Below are 12385 nucleotides of genomic sequence, written 5' to 3'. Positions count from 1 at the left end.
TCGATATCAAATTAAGAAATGCTGATCGCCAACAATTTATGATAATTCAAAATTTATTTAAAACATTATAAGAAAATTATATATTAAAAATATTTAAAAACGCCTACTACCATTTCGCTGCAATAAAACATTAATTTGATAAGAATTGAATAATGTTTTAAACACACTACTTATAAATCTATTACAAGTATTCGTTTTGCAGCTTTTTAACCTCAACACTTATTTATATAAAGCTCAATATAGGGTCATTAACCCTAATGCTTCATTGACAATTCCTTCTATGCGTAAACTCTTCTCTATAAATCATAAACCATTAAATTCTTATTAATATGGTAACACCGGTAAGGATAGTTAATATTGAAGTACAGAGTGCGCTCGCTGCGGGGTGGGGAAGTTTGTGTAATGTGCCTTTAGACCTGGACAGAGTGACAACAGGCGCACTGAGCGCAGGTTCCATGCTGTGCAAAAGTAATGTATCCAACGCGGCGTAAGCTTCGTGTACCACACGCTGTAAGAATAAAAAAAAGGAATAATAAAATAGATTTCCAATAAGGTACGATCATGGCTTTTTGGCAGTAATTTCGCTTCTCACTTCTCTACCTCTATATTAACTGTCGCACTCAGAATTTGTTACGTACTTAAGTGTAAATTTAATATGAGAAATCTCCTCTAAGGAACTCTCCAAATGACCATTGTACGATTTAGATTTATGTATGTTTGAGACATGTTTTTAATTTCCATCAACAATCCGTATGACAAATATTGTTTTATTTGAATGTGAAAATAAAAAATATCTCATTAGACAAATCACAAATTATGTTTTGGATGTAGAGACAAAGTGTGAACTTACCTCAGTGACGTATTTAGAATTGAATGAATCCGTAGGTCGGAACATCATGACTGTATATGTGTTGTCTATACCTAAGTGACCGTCTACCCAATCCTCTATGCCTCCAGCATACAGCGCTGAAATAAATTTATACGTTTGTATACATATTTCTATGTTTTACTTAGGATTTTTTTGTAACTTAACGTTTCAGTGTGACATTCATTCGAAATATGAAAAAGTCTACGACTGATAAATATTAAAAACAGTTGCAGATTTTTTTTTATAATTGTTTTGTTTTTTGTCAAGACTTTATCTACGTTAATGTTATATTATGTACTAGCTGGCGCCCGCGAATCCGTCCGCGCGGGATTGAAAATAGATGTTGGCCGATTTTCAGACCTACTCAATATGCTCACAAAATTTCATGAGAATCGGTCAAGCCGTTTCTGGGGTGTATGGAAACGAAAATTGTGACACGAGAATTTTATATATAAGAAGATTATACACATAACTTGATTGTAGGACTTTTTAGGCTGTAATCGACTAAAATTATTATTACAAGCAATAAAAACCATTTATCTTTATAATCGTACTTTGATGTACCGTGGTCTGACGGAAAAGGATTTATTTCAATAAATTTATGGCGGGTTTGACATGTGATTAACCAGTTAAATATAACATTCTTATCAGTTTTGTATTCAGAGAATTGATGTATTGAATTTAGTAAACATAAAATATTTACAAATATTTCTAAATATTTACGTAAAAACTGTGAGGTTTGTCCGGCGACATAAGGGCGGCCGCTGATGCCGTACGCTGCGGACGCGGCGCGAGACGCTCGCTGCCTCTATACATATCAAAAAAAATATACATGGTTGCTAGATAAATATCTGTCTGTTGTAATTATTGTATTATAATAATGAGTAAGCCATTATTGAATTTATTACTTACATAAATATGATCAAAGGCTCGTGATTTTTTCGTATGTGAATATGGATACATAATGCCCTGCAATAAGTTAGCGGTTATTAGATAGTAGCAGATGAAGATAGCATGTTACAACTGGGAAGAGTCCAGTTCATTTAGAATAGTAATGCCGACAGCGGTCCCGGTGGATCCCCACGGAACATAGAGACCACTATGTCGTCGGTCTAAGAAAAGAAAAATGTGAATCTTAGATTTAGAGAAATATCGTTGTATATCATACAAGCACGTCTCCCTCTTTGAATGCGACAAATGTGTGAAGCGGCACGCGCTGGGCGTGCAGGTAGCGCGTAAGAGCCAGAGTCTCCGCCTCACTCAGCTGGCGCGCGCCCGCATACAGCTCGCCGCAAGGATGCTCCGCCCTCAGCTCCTCAGCTACAAGTCAAACAGTTTTAGTTCCATAACCAAACAACGTGTTGTACTTCCAGTTCCAATTTCGTTATCATTTTCCTACGAGATCTTACGTTGATTGGCACTTTAGATAAGAATACTAACGTGGAATCCATTGATATTCAAAATTTCTATCGAGATTCACTCCATAGCATGGCTTTATTGAACACCTCAAGCCAAATGAACCGCAAAGGCTTTTAGCTGAACCGGTTTCCCAAGTCTGACGCAAATTCTTTGTCCATTCACGGCGCTGCCAAAAAAATTTAAAATACAGTTCGAAAAGTTATTAATCGTAGTGCAAATTCATGAATATTTGGAAATATTTCTCAATGTTCTCATGTAAGTTAGTTCTCAGAAACAGACGCAATCTTTATTGTCAAAAATATTAATAATAACGCTAACGTTCAGAATTCATCGATATAACAGTTGTAATTATTGTTTAACGTTTAATACTTGTGGAAAAGTAATGGAATAGTCATATCCATCTGGATTAAAAACCGGAACTATCCAAAAGCGGTATTTTGACAACAAATCTGAGTGCTCTTCGGTGCGCTCTATCAGTTGGTAGAGGACGTAGAGAGCTGCCGACACAGCCTGGTGATCTCGACCCTGTATACCTGGAATATTTTTTAAAAACCAGTCAGTAACTAGTGAGTAAAAAGTTTTTAATGTTTCGAATATAAAATAAACAAATAAAAGCTTTTATAACCCGCCCTGTGCTATCGTGGTTGACTAAGACTTAGCTACTCCTATCTTAGACTTCTTTACGCATCGGTTGAATAGAATAGCCAGCTATAGTATTTATAAAGGGAATTATAATTTATATATTATATTATAATACCAAGACATTTAAAACGTACCTGCAATTACCATAACGGTTTGCTTAGCTGAAATAATCTGACCACTACTTGGGTCGTCGATTATCATCATGTAAATAGGATTTTCCATTAATGTATAGTTTCCCGAGGTTATATCTGCAATTTTCGCTACGGGACTGGTCTCAGCCCATCGTTTTAATTGCATTACAATCTGAAAACGAACAATGAATTACTAGGAATTTGTTTCTATAAGGCACATCTTATTTTGCAAAAGGTTCCTTATATGGTATCACTCACCTCTGGCAAAGTACGTGGCGATTTAAAATTCAAAGGCCGTAATTGTAGCAAACTGCAATTATGTTTTAAAATTATTGGTGCTTCTAATATCTCGACAGCAAACTCTGTATCTGTTTGTGTTATATTAGAAACAATATTTGTTGCATTTTGAAATTCTATTTCCAATTCACTACTTATGTCCGGTTCTTGATGTTCTAAGTTCTCAATGGACACATTTCTTATTAATTCTGTTGTAAAAGTAGTTTCGTCGTGTGTTTCATTAGCTTGTGGTTCAGGCTCATCTTTATATGCTTTATGCTCTAATTTGGAATTCTCGTTATCCTCTTCACTATAAAACATCATACCGTAGGTTGGATCAAATTCCTTATCTTCGTCTACTTTTTCAGTCGTTTTCGGTGCTCCTTCTGTAGTTAATGTAGGAGTATCCACTATGGTGGTCTCATCGACATTATATATATTATATTGTGGTGTTGTCCGTTCTGGTACTGTGGAAGGTAAGTATGAGCTGCGACTCACATAAACTGGATTCGATTTCATATCTTCATCTTCGAATGGGTGAAAATTAACAAATTCGTTATCAAAAATTGACGTCCGTGAAGGTTCTTCTACATCCGGAAAAGGTGCAGTTCTTGATGGTTTCATCCACGTTCCGGGTGGAGTCTGTCAATTGCAACAAATGTGATATTCGTATAATTTATGAAGTTTTTAATTGTTCGTTAATCTTTTTACTGAAACCTAGATTACGTTTCAGATTGTGATACTATTTGACTGAATTAGTTTTAACAAAGATTCATGACTTGTATAGAATGGAAGGTTAACGTACACGGCGATCTACAATCGGCGGAGTGAGGTATGTGGCTGGAGAGCGCTGTGTGAAGACGACGGGAGTAATGGGCGCGTACTGGCGGGACAACAATGACGGCGGCCGGGCGACGAACTGCGGCCCGGCAGGCGGACTCTCATCCCGTTGAGGCAGCACTCCGTACTTGTATTGAGGAAACGGTGGGTCGTTTCGAATATGAGCTAATTACAAATCATAATTCAGATAAACGTTCAAGCACAATCCATGAAATTAACGTAATATGTTTAAGTACCTTTAGGAGAATACGTTGATTTCCTACTGACGCTCACGCCCACGTCCTGTGTAAATAATTAATGTGTATATTGATATAAGCATTAGGACGGTAGTTTCATATCTTGTATATAATTTGAATTTATCTACCGGAAATTGTGGGGTTGGTGAGGGCACCACAGCTCCTCCAACAATAATTTTCGGCTCATCCCTTCTTGTGGCTAAAATATTTACTGCGACCACTTCTTTTGCGGTCGTAGTTGGTATATCATCATCGAGTACTTTTACGATAAATTCCTCTGTAGACAGTTGATTGGGTCGCCACCGCGTATACTCTGTGTGAGCTCGTTTGTGACGAAATACTGGAATGACCATATAATTGTACTTATTCGTTTGAAAACATTGTTAGATACATTTCGTCTGCAAGATTCTTACGTGACACATTATACAAACTGGCGATGACATCGGTGCTGGATTTAGATAAAGATTGTATTGGATTTATAAAACCTATTATTAGTAAAATTGTTATAAATGACATATTATTAAGAAAGAACAAAACTTCATCTTATGATGATTTGACAAGGTGGCCCGACATTTCGTGACAGAATCAGTCGTGTCAAGGATAATAAAGATAGAAGTTGGTCGCCAGAGTTTTTCTTTTTTATGAATATTATAATTCATGTTTTATGTTTTGATTAGTTAAGGAACTAAATTTTATTCAATGACATACAATAAGGTTTTATTTTTACAACCTAAAGGGCGCGAAAAGAGTTATGAATTTTTTTGTTAAATTTTTCATTTCAAAATTAACTTCAGAGAATTTTCTAAGCAGCAATTATCACCTATCGCGTTCACTTTTTATTCTATATTCTTTGAAGTAAGACGTTAATGTGTAAAATAATTTTAAATTTATAATCAAAATAACAGTTTTGTTGTGATAATGATTTTACAAGTTAAAATATATTTAATTGCAACGTTGTACTTTTTTGGTGCATTGTTCATACTATTGTTTCCACCAAGAAATTACGTAATGTAAGACAAATTTGCAACAAATATATATTGAACCTTGTTTACATTGTTACTTAGTTAATATTTAAACAGGTCCGGAGCGAAAATGCGTAAAGTGAGAAGCACGGGACAAAAATTAAGATTTACAAACTATGTGAATTACAAAAGTTTATTGCATGTCGCTGAGAATATGGGTCGAGACGACCCAGAGATCGCTCGCGTTGTCCACTTGACTCCCCGCACAGCTAATAATCAAAGCATACTCAGTCTTGAGCTGCAAAGCGACAGGCAGAGTAAAAAACCAGGAATACTTGTAATCGGAAGTATACACCTTCAACACTATTTAACTAGTATTAAAAATATGTGTATATAATAGAAAAATAAAACTTATATACATTTATATTTTAGCAATCAACGGTATGACATGGGGAACGCCGAATGCAATTATTGAACTTACAGACAAATTACTTTATGACAGTAATTTCCAAACACCATTTTTCAATGATTACGATTGGTGAGTTTTGTTTGTAAAGAGGAAAATAGAAGTCGACCTTCGCTTATCACCTGTAGAAGAATATAAAGCTAATAGAGCTACTATTATAGAAGGCACTGATGTCTGAGCTCCAGACCACAAAAGTATTCGACTTTTAATAAACTTGATACATACGTAATTACGATTTAGGAGGTCCTATTTACAGTTCATGAATTTTCCGCGCATCAAGTTGTTCACGACAATGCTAGTCGTGTGGTATCTTCCTTCGCGCTAATGTGTCATCCCTCTATTTTTATATAAGGTTCATTCTTTATTAAGAAGATAATTGTGATTTTAGGTATATGATACCTCTAGTGAATCCCGACGGATTAAATTTCACACAAAGTCTACGTAACCGTAAATCTTTTAATGTGGAGCAATGGTGCCGAAACGCAACCGCAAGTAATACTACTCGGCCCAGCTTTTGGTATAAAAACGTCGAGAAGGAAATGGCAAACGACACTTGTTTTGGTACAAATATTAATCGCAATTTTGCATACCATTGGCAAGGTAATTGTTTACTGAAATATTATTCGTTTTTATTTAATAAATATTCAGGACCAGTGTTGCTTTTTTAAAAGACGTAGTGCAGCTTTAATGTCCTTCATCACATATGGTTTTATCGCCATAGCAATCCATAGGGTCTGAAAGTGAGTTAATTTTTTTGTCGCTTTGGTCTTTCTGCTATTCACATACGTTTTTCTTAGCTTGTATTGCCTTGATTTTTGTAAACAAATAACGTTAAATGTCTAACGTAATATAGATGATGTCCATAAGACTCCAGTGCGTTGTTCTCAATACTACCCTGGAGATAAGCCGTTCTCTACGACAGAGGCGACAGCACTTCGGACGTACGTTCATCAACTGGGTGACAGGATACACCTCGCTATACATCTACATGCAAGTTTCGAATTTAAAAAGGTCACTAATTTTTTTGTTCGAATACGATTATCTTAATGACGTATTGAGTTTGAAATTTGTTTTTGCATCAATAGCTCTATTCAAAAGAATGTTATAGGCTTTTCATTATGTTGGCTCTAACTGTGATTATGACCGCAATTAGAATTGTATTGACATGTTATTTTTTTTTCAAGGAGTATGTGCGGTATGATATTATATGTCGATGTAAAATAAGAATATGTAGACAAATTTTCAGTCATAGAATTTATTTTCATGTTGTTGTTGAACAGGAGTACATTTTATACCCTTGGAGATATTCACTACGGCAACACAGCAACTATCATACTTTGCAAGCGATAGGAGAATACGCAGCGAGAAACTCGCGATTGACTGACGGACGACTTTACGAGGTAAGTTTGTACCTTAAACTTGTATCGAAACATGTTGTGATATATATTTAGTTCCATAAGAAATTTCAGTCAGACATGTAAGTGATTTATTAGTACTTTATATTTCCAGGTACATCAGGGCAGTAGTGACGCGCGTGTAGCGGGGACGCTAAGTGATTATTTAGCGGGTGTGGTCGGCACTGAATTGGTGTACGTTGTCAAGCCCTACCACGAAATGTACCCGAACTATACTGATAGATCAGCACTTGGTAATTCATCCATTATTTTTAGTAACAATTTTTGCCGTTGACAGAGGGACGCTAGTGAGCTGTCATAATTTAGTTCGACTTATTCTCACCGTTTCAGATAGCCTTGTTAGTATATAAACATGGTTGGTGTTGCCATCGGATTCCGAGAGGGTTTATATTTCTTTACGTGTGTAGCAAAGTTCATACAATATGTGTGCTTTTCCCGTAGTTCTTTTTATAGAAAAAATAAGTAATTAATTTACTTTGCTTCTTTTCAGAATTATACGTCGGTAAGTCAATAACAACAATTCTCAGTCTGGTACGAGGTTGGAGGAAGAGCACTAAGTTAAATACGCTATCCTTTTACGGTCGGGACGTCGAATTTTAGTTCGATGATTTTTGTTATTATTAAACAGTTCAGTGTTTATAGTTTACTTTTTTAAAACGCGCAATTTTTTTACAAGTTCATTTTATAATCAAAAATTAACACTGAGAATATTTAAGGGTATTGCTATAGCCTCAATACTGATATAAACGTAATTGTTTTGTACTTAAAAAAAAACAAGATGGTTCAAAACAAGAGGTTCTTGCAATTTGATGTAACTTTTTGAAAACGTAGTAATAAAACAAATGTACATTTTCTTTATCAACATTATAATAATTCTTTGATATTTTAAATATTAACAACATGTTTCGAATGTTACAAAATGATGAAATATACACTATTTACAATATCTATCTAATATCATCTTGTTGTTGCGGCAGCATTTTTTCTTAACATCGAAATATCAACTTCCCACACTTTGGATAATTCTTTAATGGAATTTATAAGTGAAACTAGTTTCGGATTATTTTCCTTGAGATCGGACGTATGAAGGAAGCTGAGTTGTAGAGACACTTGATTTAAATGTTGCAGTCTTTTGTAAAAGGAATCCTTCAGCTCCCTGACGTCAGTTCGACGCCAATATTTTAAGTTTCTACCAATCATGGTTGTTGTTTGTTCCCTTATATCTCTCAGACACGACTTCTTTTCCATGTTTGCCTGTAAATGCAAATACTATTAGTTGTAGAATGGAGCATTTACTTGTGTCACACATGTGGAAACTAGTCAAACGTTTTTTAATTCTGTTTAAAAAATGTAAATTTGTCTATGCCCAATAATAATAATAAAGGCCGAACTCGATAATTAATCTGGAACCAATATTGCTATGTAGTTATTAGTTTTTGGTTCAAATTTAAACGGTCTAAAGATTACTTTTGGAATTAAAAAAATAATAATCTGTACTTTATAATCGATTGAAGATCGAATCGATTTTATGTATATCGATTTCGTCAGTATATAAAGTTTGAAGTGACGTACATGGTGTGAGCAGAGCGCGAGTCGCACTGTGAGGTGTTGCGGTGCGCCGAGCGAGCGCATCGCAAGCGCCGCGAGACCGCTGGCGGACACGCGCGCGCCCACCGGGTACGCCCGACTCTCCGCCTCGCCTTTGCTATACCATACCACACTACATGTCACTTATGTAATCATTTTTAAAATGAACTACTAGACTGCCTTCAATTTTCTATTGCAGAAACAAACATCGCGTTAATATTGACTTTAGTTTTAGAAAACTTTTCGAAAAATTGAAGGTGAAAGAAGGAATGAAAAAATAATTTCTGTTAATCTGATCGGAAAAAATTAAATGGGGAGAGAAATTATAAGCTTTAGGTGGCGCTAGCACCAAGATTGGGCTTTCATGTCTTTATAGGAATTTATAGCGATTTAAAAATAGTATTCCTATTTTTAATTCAATATGATCATACTGGCATCTGTAGTGAGAAAAATACAGTTTATATCGCTATTGTACACTGAAGGATGATTATAATAATAACTGAGATTTTTATATGTAATCTTACCCATCAGCAAGGAAGACGAGGAGTGCGGGGAGGTGATGCACGTCGTATTTCGCGGGCAGGTCGTGCCGCGCGGCATCAATGCGTGCAGGACGCGCGCGCACGCCGCACGCATTGAGCAATCGCGCGGCCCCCAGCAGCGCGCGGCTCACGTGCGCGCCACAAGAACCCAGGCACACGCACACAAAGTTCACCTGATATTACATAACCGGATAAAGCACGGTAAAAGGTAGGCTACGCATCTGCAATTGCGAATGTCTTTAGGCAACAGTTGCTTCGCCATTTCGGCGAATTCAGGTGGCCGCTTGCTCATTTGCCACCTTATATTTTAATCGTATCTGTATGTATTACAATATAATGCACGCGGACATATAATAGGCAATTTTTTAAATTCTGTGGTGAGAAAGTCGTGGGCCAGTGCTAGTATTCTTAATATTAGTGATACTCACCGTGCCTGGACTTGTAATAAATTTTCTGAATGTGCGAGATGTGAGATCGGTGATATTGATAACTTCTCCGAGCTGCAGGTTAGTGCTGGAGCCGTAGTAGTGCGTGTGCGTGGCCGCGACGTGTGACCGCAACGTCGGCTTCAAACCTCGCTCATGGAACTTTGATATAAAGTCACGCACCGACTTCGCGCTGTATTCTTCTTTAAGTACGTATTGATTGCCACTCTTAAAAAAATATAAAAGAGATGCATATTTATATCGGACAAGATTCTAACACACCTGGCATCTTCTAAACTCATGCAACTATGCAAATTTAGGCATTTCTTTAATTCCAATATCTGCTTTCTCTACTGGTTTAGCCTCCCTAGACAAAGTTCATTCGCTCCAAAGCGATTTCATAATGCAGCTATAAAAATATATTGTCTTGATTTGTGCAAACCACGTGACTTATCGAAAATTGTCAGTTCTAGGAGTTATAGATCTATGGAAAGTAAATTTCTCTTGTCACATTCAATTATATTAAACACAATACTAACCTTCAAAAAGTTTTTACTAACCTTACTATCTAATATAACAACAGCGGTCATATCCTTCATATTGATAACATCAATGCCCAGTGCTTCAGCGAAGTGATGATTTTGAACAGAGTCTAGTGCAATCATGTACAAACTAGTATTGGTAGCACACGAGAGGCCATCTATATGAGTGATGTTGCCTCTCACTCTAGCAGGCCGTACAGCGGGAGTCAGTTGTTGAGCAAACTTTAGTAATCGACAGGAATGCTTCAAATGTTCTTCTATTAAATTTTCCGTGGAAAGCAGATCGTCTTCATCTGGCAACATTGTTGTTTCTATGCTGAAATAGAAATGTTTTTTTTAGAGCAAAATACACAACTTTATAAGTGGTTAAAGAAGAAAAATGTTTTACGTATGTATACCTTATACTTTAAATGTTTTTTTTGCATTCTTTGCTTTAATTAAATCTTTTTTATACAATTCTAGTGTCACAATGTTAGTTAATATACTCCTCTGAAATAGGCTGGATCGTTTTTTATGAAATTTTATGCATATAAATATAAATATATTCAATAGGTCTGAGAATCGGCTATAATCTATTTTTATTCCCACGCGGACGGAGTCACGGGCGACGGGTTGTATGAAATAATAAATTCCTATGTTGTCTACATAGTTTTTGTATCAGATTTGTACTATGTAACGATACGTGATTGAAATTATCATTATCAAATATTTCAAGAAAACTATCATTCATTTAAAATCAACTATAATCATATTCTTATCAATGTAAAGGGATTAGTCTTGTAAGTTAATATACATATAAATAATAATAATTAATGGCGCTTTCAAATCATATTTCAAGTAATTATGAATAACTAGCTGTCGCCCGCGACTCTGTCCGCACGGCATTAAAACAGCCTATATGTTCTAGCATACAGCATTTCTAGAGATACCTTAAAACAAACAAACATCCATCCATCCATCTATCCAAACATTCGCATTTAAAATATTAGTAAGATAGTATACTCACTTAGATTGTTCCGTCTCTACATCCTGGTCTTTATTTATATTATCATCAAACATCTGACATTTCTCATAGTTTTCGTAAAAACTCTTCTCTGCCGGTAGGAACTTAGTACTGCATTCATTTAGTACATCCAAAGAGGACAACATGGGTAAATCATCACTTGCACTTTGCATAACTTTTGATACGGCCAATCCTTGCTTAAGTATAAAATCAAAGACACCATTTTTCTGACTTTTTTGAGTTACATTGTTCCAAGGATATTTATTATTGTTGGATACAATTTCTTTCTTATACAATTTACTTGGTTTTCTTATTGATTTAAACTTGTGATTTTCGCAAAATTGTATTTGATCTTTTTGCTGGTATATCAGCCTTTGTACTTGTTGTAGTTTTATTAATTCAGTTATCCATTGATTGCTATCATTATTCTTACAATTATAGTATTCCATTGCAACTTCCTGAAGCTAAAAGTCAGTACAGCTTTTTATATTATGTAGTCAAAGAATTATATTCCCTTCCCACTTATAGTCAAAAATGTTGCAATAAACTGCCACTATAAAGAACTATAATTTAGCACAACCAAACCTGGATAAGCGAGAAACCTCTATAAACGAGATTCATCATCTAGTTCCAACAGACAGCCTATAAGAGCGAGAAACTCTGGTTAGAGAGAAACCTCAATAAATGATACAAATATCATGGTCCATTAGACTCTCCTTTATCTAGGTTCAACTGTATATTTTATTCTGACTAGTTTTCGTACACATTGAATTGAGAATGTCAGATTAGATTCCACCAAAATAGGTAAGTAATAAACTCCTCAACAATATATATTCTGATGGTATTTACACATTATCTATTCTGGTAATGTGAAAATCATCATCATCATCATCAGCTCACTACACGTCCCCACCGAGGGGCTCGGAGCCTACCCTAAGTTAAGGGTGATTAGGCCATAGTCAACCACGCTGGCCAAGTGCGGGTTGGTCGACTTCACACATATCTTTGAATTTCTTCTCAGATATGTGCAG

General features: G+C 35.7%; 3 protein-coding genes across 3 annotated transcripts in view; 1 reads left to right on the top strand and 2 right to left on the bottom strand.

Annotated features, from left to right (window-relative positions):
• Positions 1 to 4974, bottom strand: LOC106118866 (uncharacterized). The gene is made up of 13 exons (XM_013313623.1): positions 4826 to 4974; positions 4541 to 4752; positions 4413 to 4458; positions 4142 to 4341; positions 3319 to 3978; positions 3064 to 3232; positions 2657 to 2820; positions 2309 to 2453; positions 2037 to 2188; positions 1781 to 1837; positions 1592 to 1676; positions 851 to 966; positions 1 to 508 (listed from the first exon to the last, which is right to left on the bottom strand). The coding sequence occupies exons 1-13, from the start codon at positions 4926 to 4928 to the stop codon at positions 314 to 316; spliced, it is 2304 nt and encodes a 767-aa protein (XP_013169077.1). The 5' UTR covers positions 4929 to 4974; the 3' UTR covers positions 1 to 313.
• A 292-nt stretch (positions 4975 to 5266) lies between these two features.
• On the top strand, positions 5267 to 7892 carry LOC106118984 (zinc carboxypeptidase). The gene is made up of 8 exons (XM_013313785.1): positions 5267 to 5422; positions 5492 to 5721; positions 5807 to 5912; positions 6229 to 6440; positions 6694 to 6851; positions 7121 to 7240; positions 7350 to 7488; positions 7746 to 7892. Exons 1-8 carry the CDS (start codon positions 5331 to 5333, stop codon positions 7853 to 7855), a joined length of 1167 nt encoding a protein of 388 aa, XP_013169239.1. The 5' UTR covers positions 5267 to 5330; the 3' UTR covers positions 7856 to 7892.
• A 224-nt stretch (positions 7893 to 8116) lies between these two features.
• Positions 8117 to 12385, bottom strand: part of LOC106118774 (uncharacterized) — a 6621-nt gene continuing 2352 nt past the window's right edge. The window contains exons 7-12 of the mRNA XM_013313522.1: positions 11358 to 11818; positions 10370 to 10667; positions 9813 to 10037; positions 9367 to 9557; positions 8828 to 8960; positions 8117 to 8509 (exon numbers count right to left, since the gene is read on the bottom strand). Coding sequence (XP_013168976.1) covers positions 8213 to 8509; positions 8828 to 8960; positions 9367 to 9557; positions 9813 to 10037; positions 10370 to 10667; positions 11358 to 11818 — 1605 coding nt within the window. The 3' untranslated portion in view covers positions 8117 to 8212. The remainder of the gene's footprint in view (positions 8510 to 8827; positions 8961 to 9366; positions 9558 to 9812; positions 10038 to 10369; positions 10668 to 11357; positions 11819 to 12385) is intronic.

Source organism: Papilio xuthus, unplaced genomic scaffold (genome assembly GCF_000836235.2).
Source record: "Papilio xuthus unplaced genomic scaffold, Pxut_1.1 DF827542.1, whole genome shotgun sequence".
Lineage (NCBI taxonomy): Eukaryota > Metazoa > Arthropoda > Insecta > Lepidoptera > Papilionidae > Papilio > Papilio xuthus.
Note: the sequence above shows the minus strand (reverse complement) of the source record. Positions and strands in the feature narration are given on the sequence as shown.

Excerpts from the sequence above, each read along its gene's own strand:
- LOC106118866 (XM_013313623.1), bottom strand. The coding sequence starts at position 4,928 with ATGTCATTTATAACAATTTTACTAATAATAGGTTTTATAAATCCAATA. Across the intron at positions 2,189-2,308 it reads TGAATATCAATGGATTCCAC|CTGAGGAGCTGAGGGCGGAG; the intron begins GTTAGTATTCTT and ends TTTGACTTGTAG. Across the intron at positions 509-850 it reads ATTCTAAATACGTCACTGAG|CGTGTGGTACACGAAGCTTA; the intron begins GTAAGTTCACAC and ends TTATTCTTACAG.
- LOC106118984 (XM_013313785.1), top strand. The coding sequence starts at position 5,331 with ATGATTTTACAAGTTAAAATATATTTAATTGCAACGTTGTACTTTTTT. Across the intron at positions 5,423-5,491 it reads CCACCAAGAAATTACGTAAT|GTCCGGAGCGAAAATGCGTA; the intron begins GTAAGACAAATT and ends ATATTTAAACAG. Across the intron at positions 5,913-6,228 it reads TTTTTCAATGATTACGATTG|GTATATGATACCTCTAGTGA; the intron begins GTGAGTTTTGTT and ends TTGTGATTTTAG.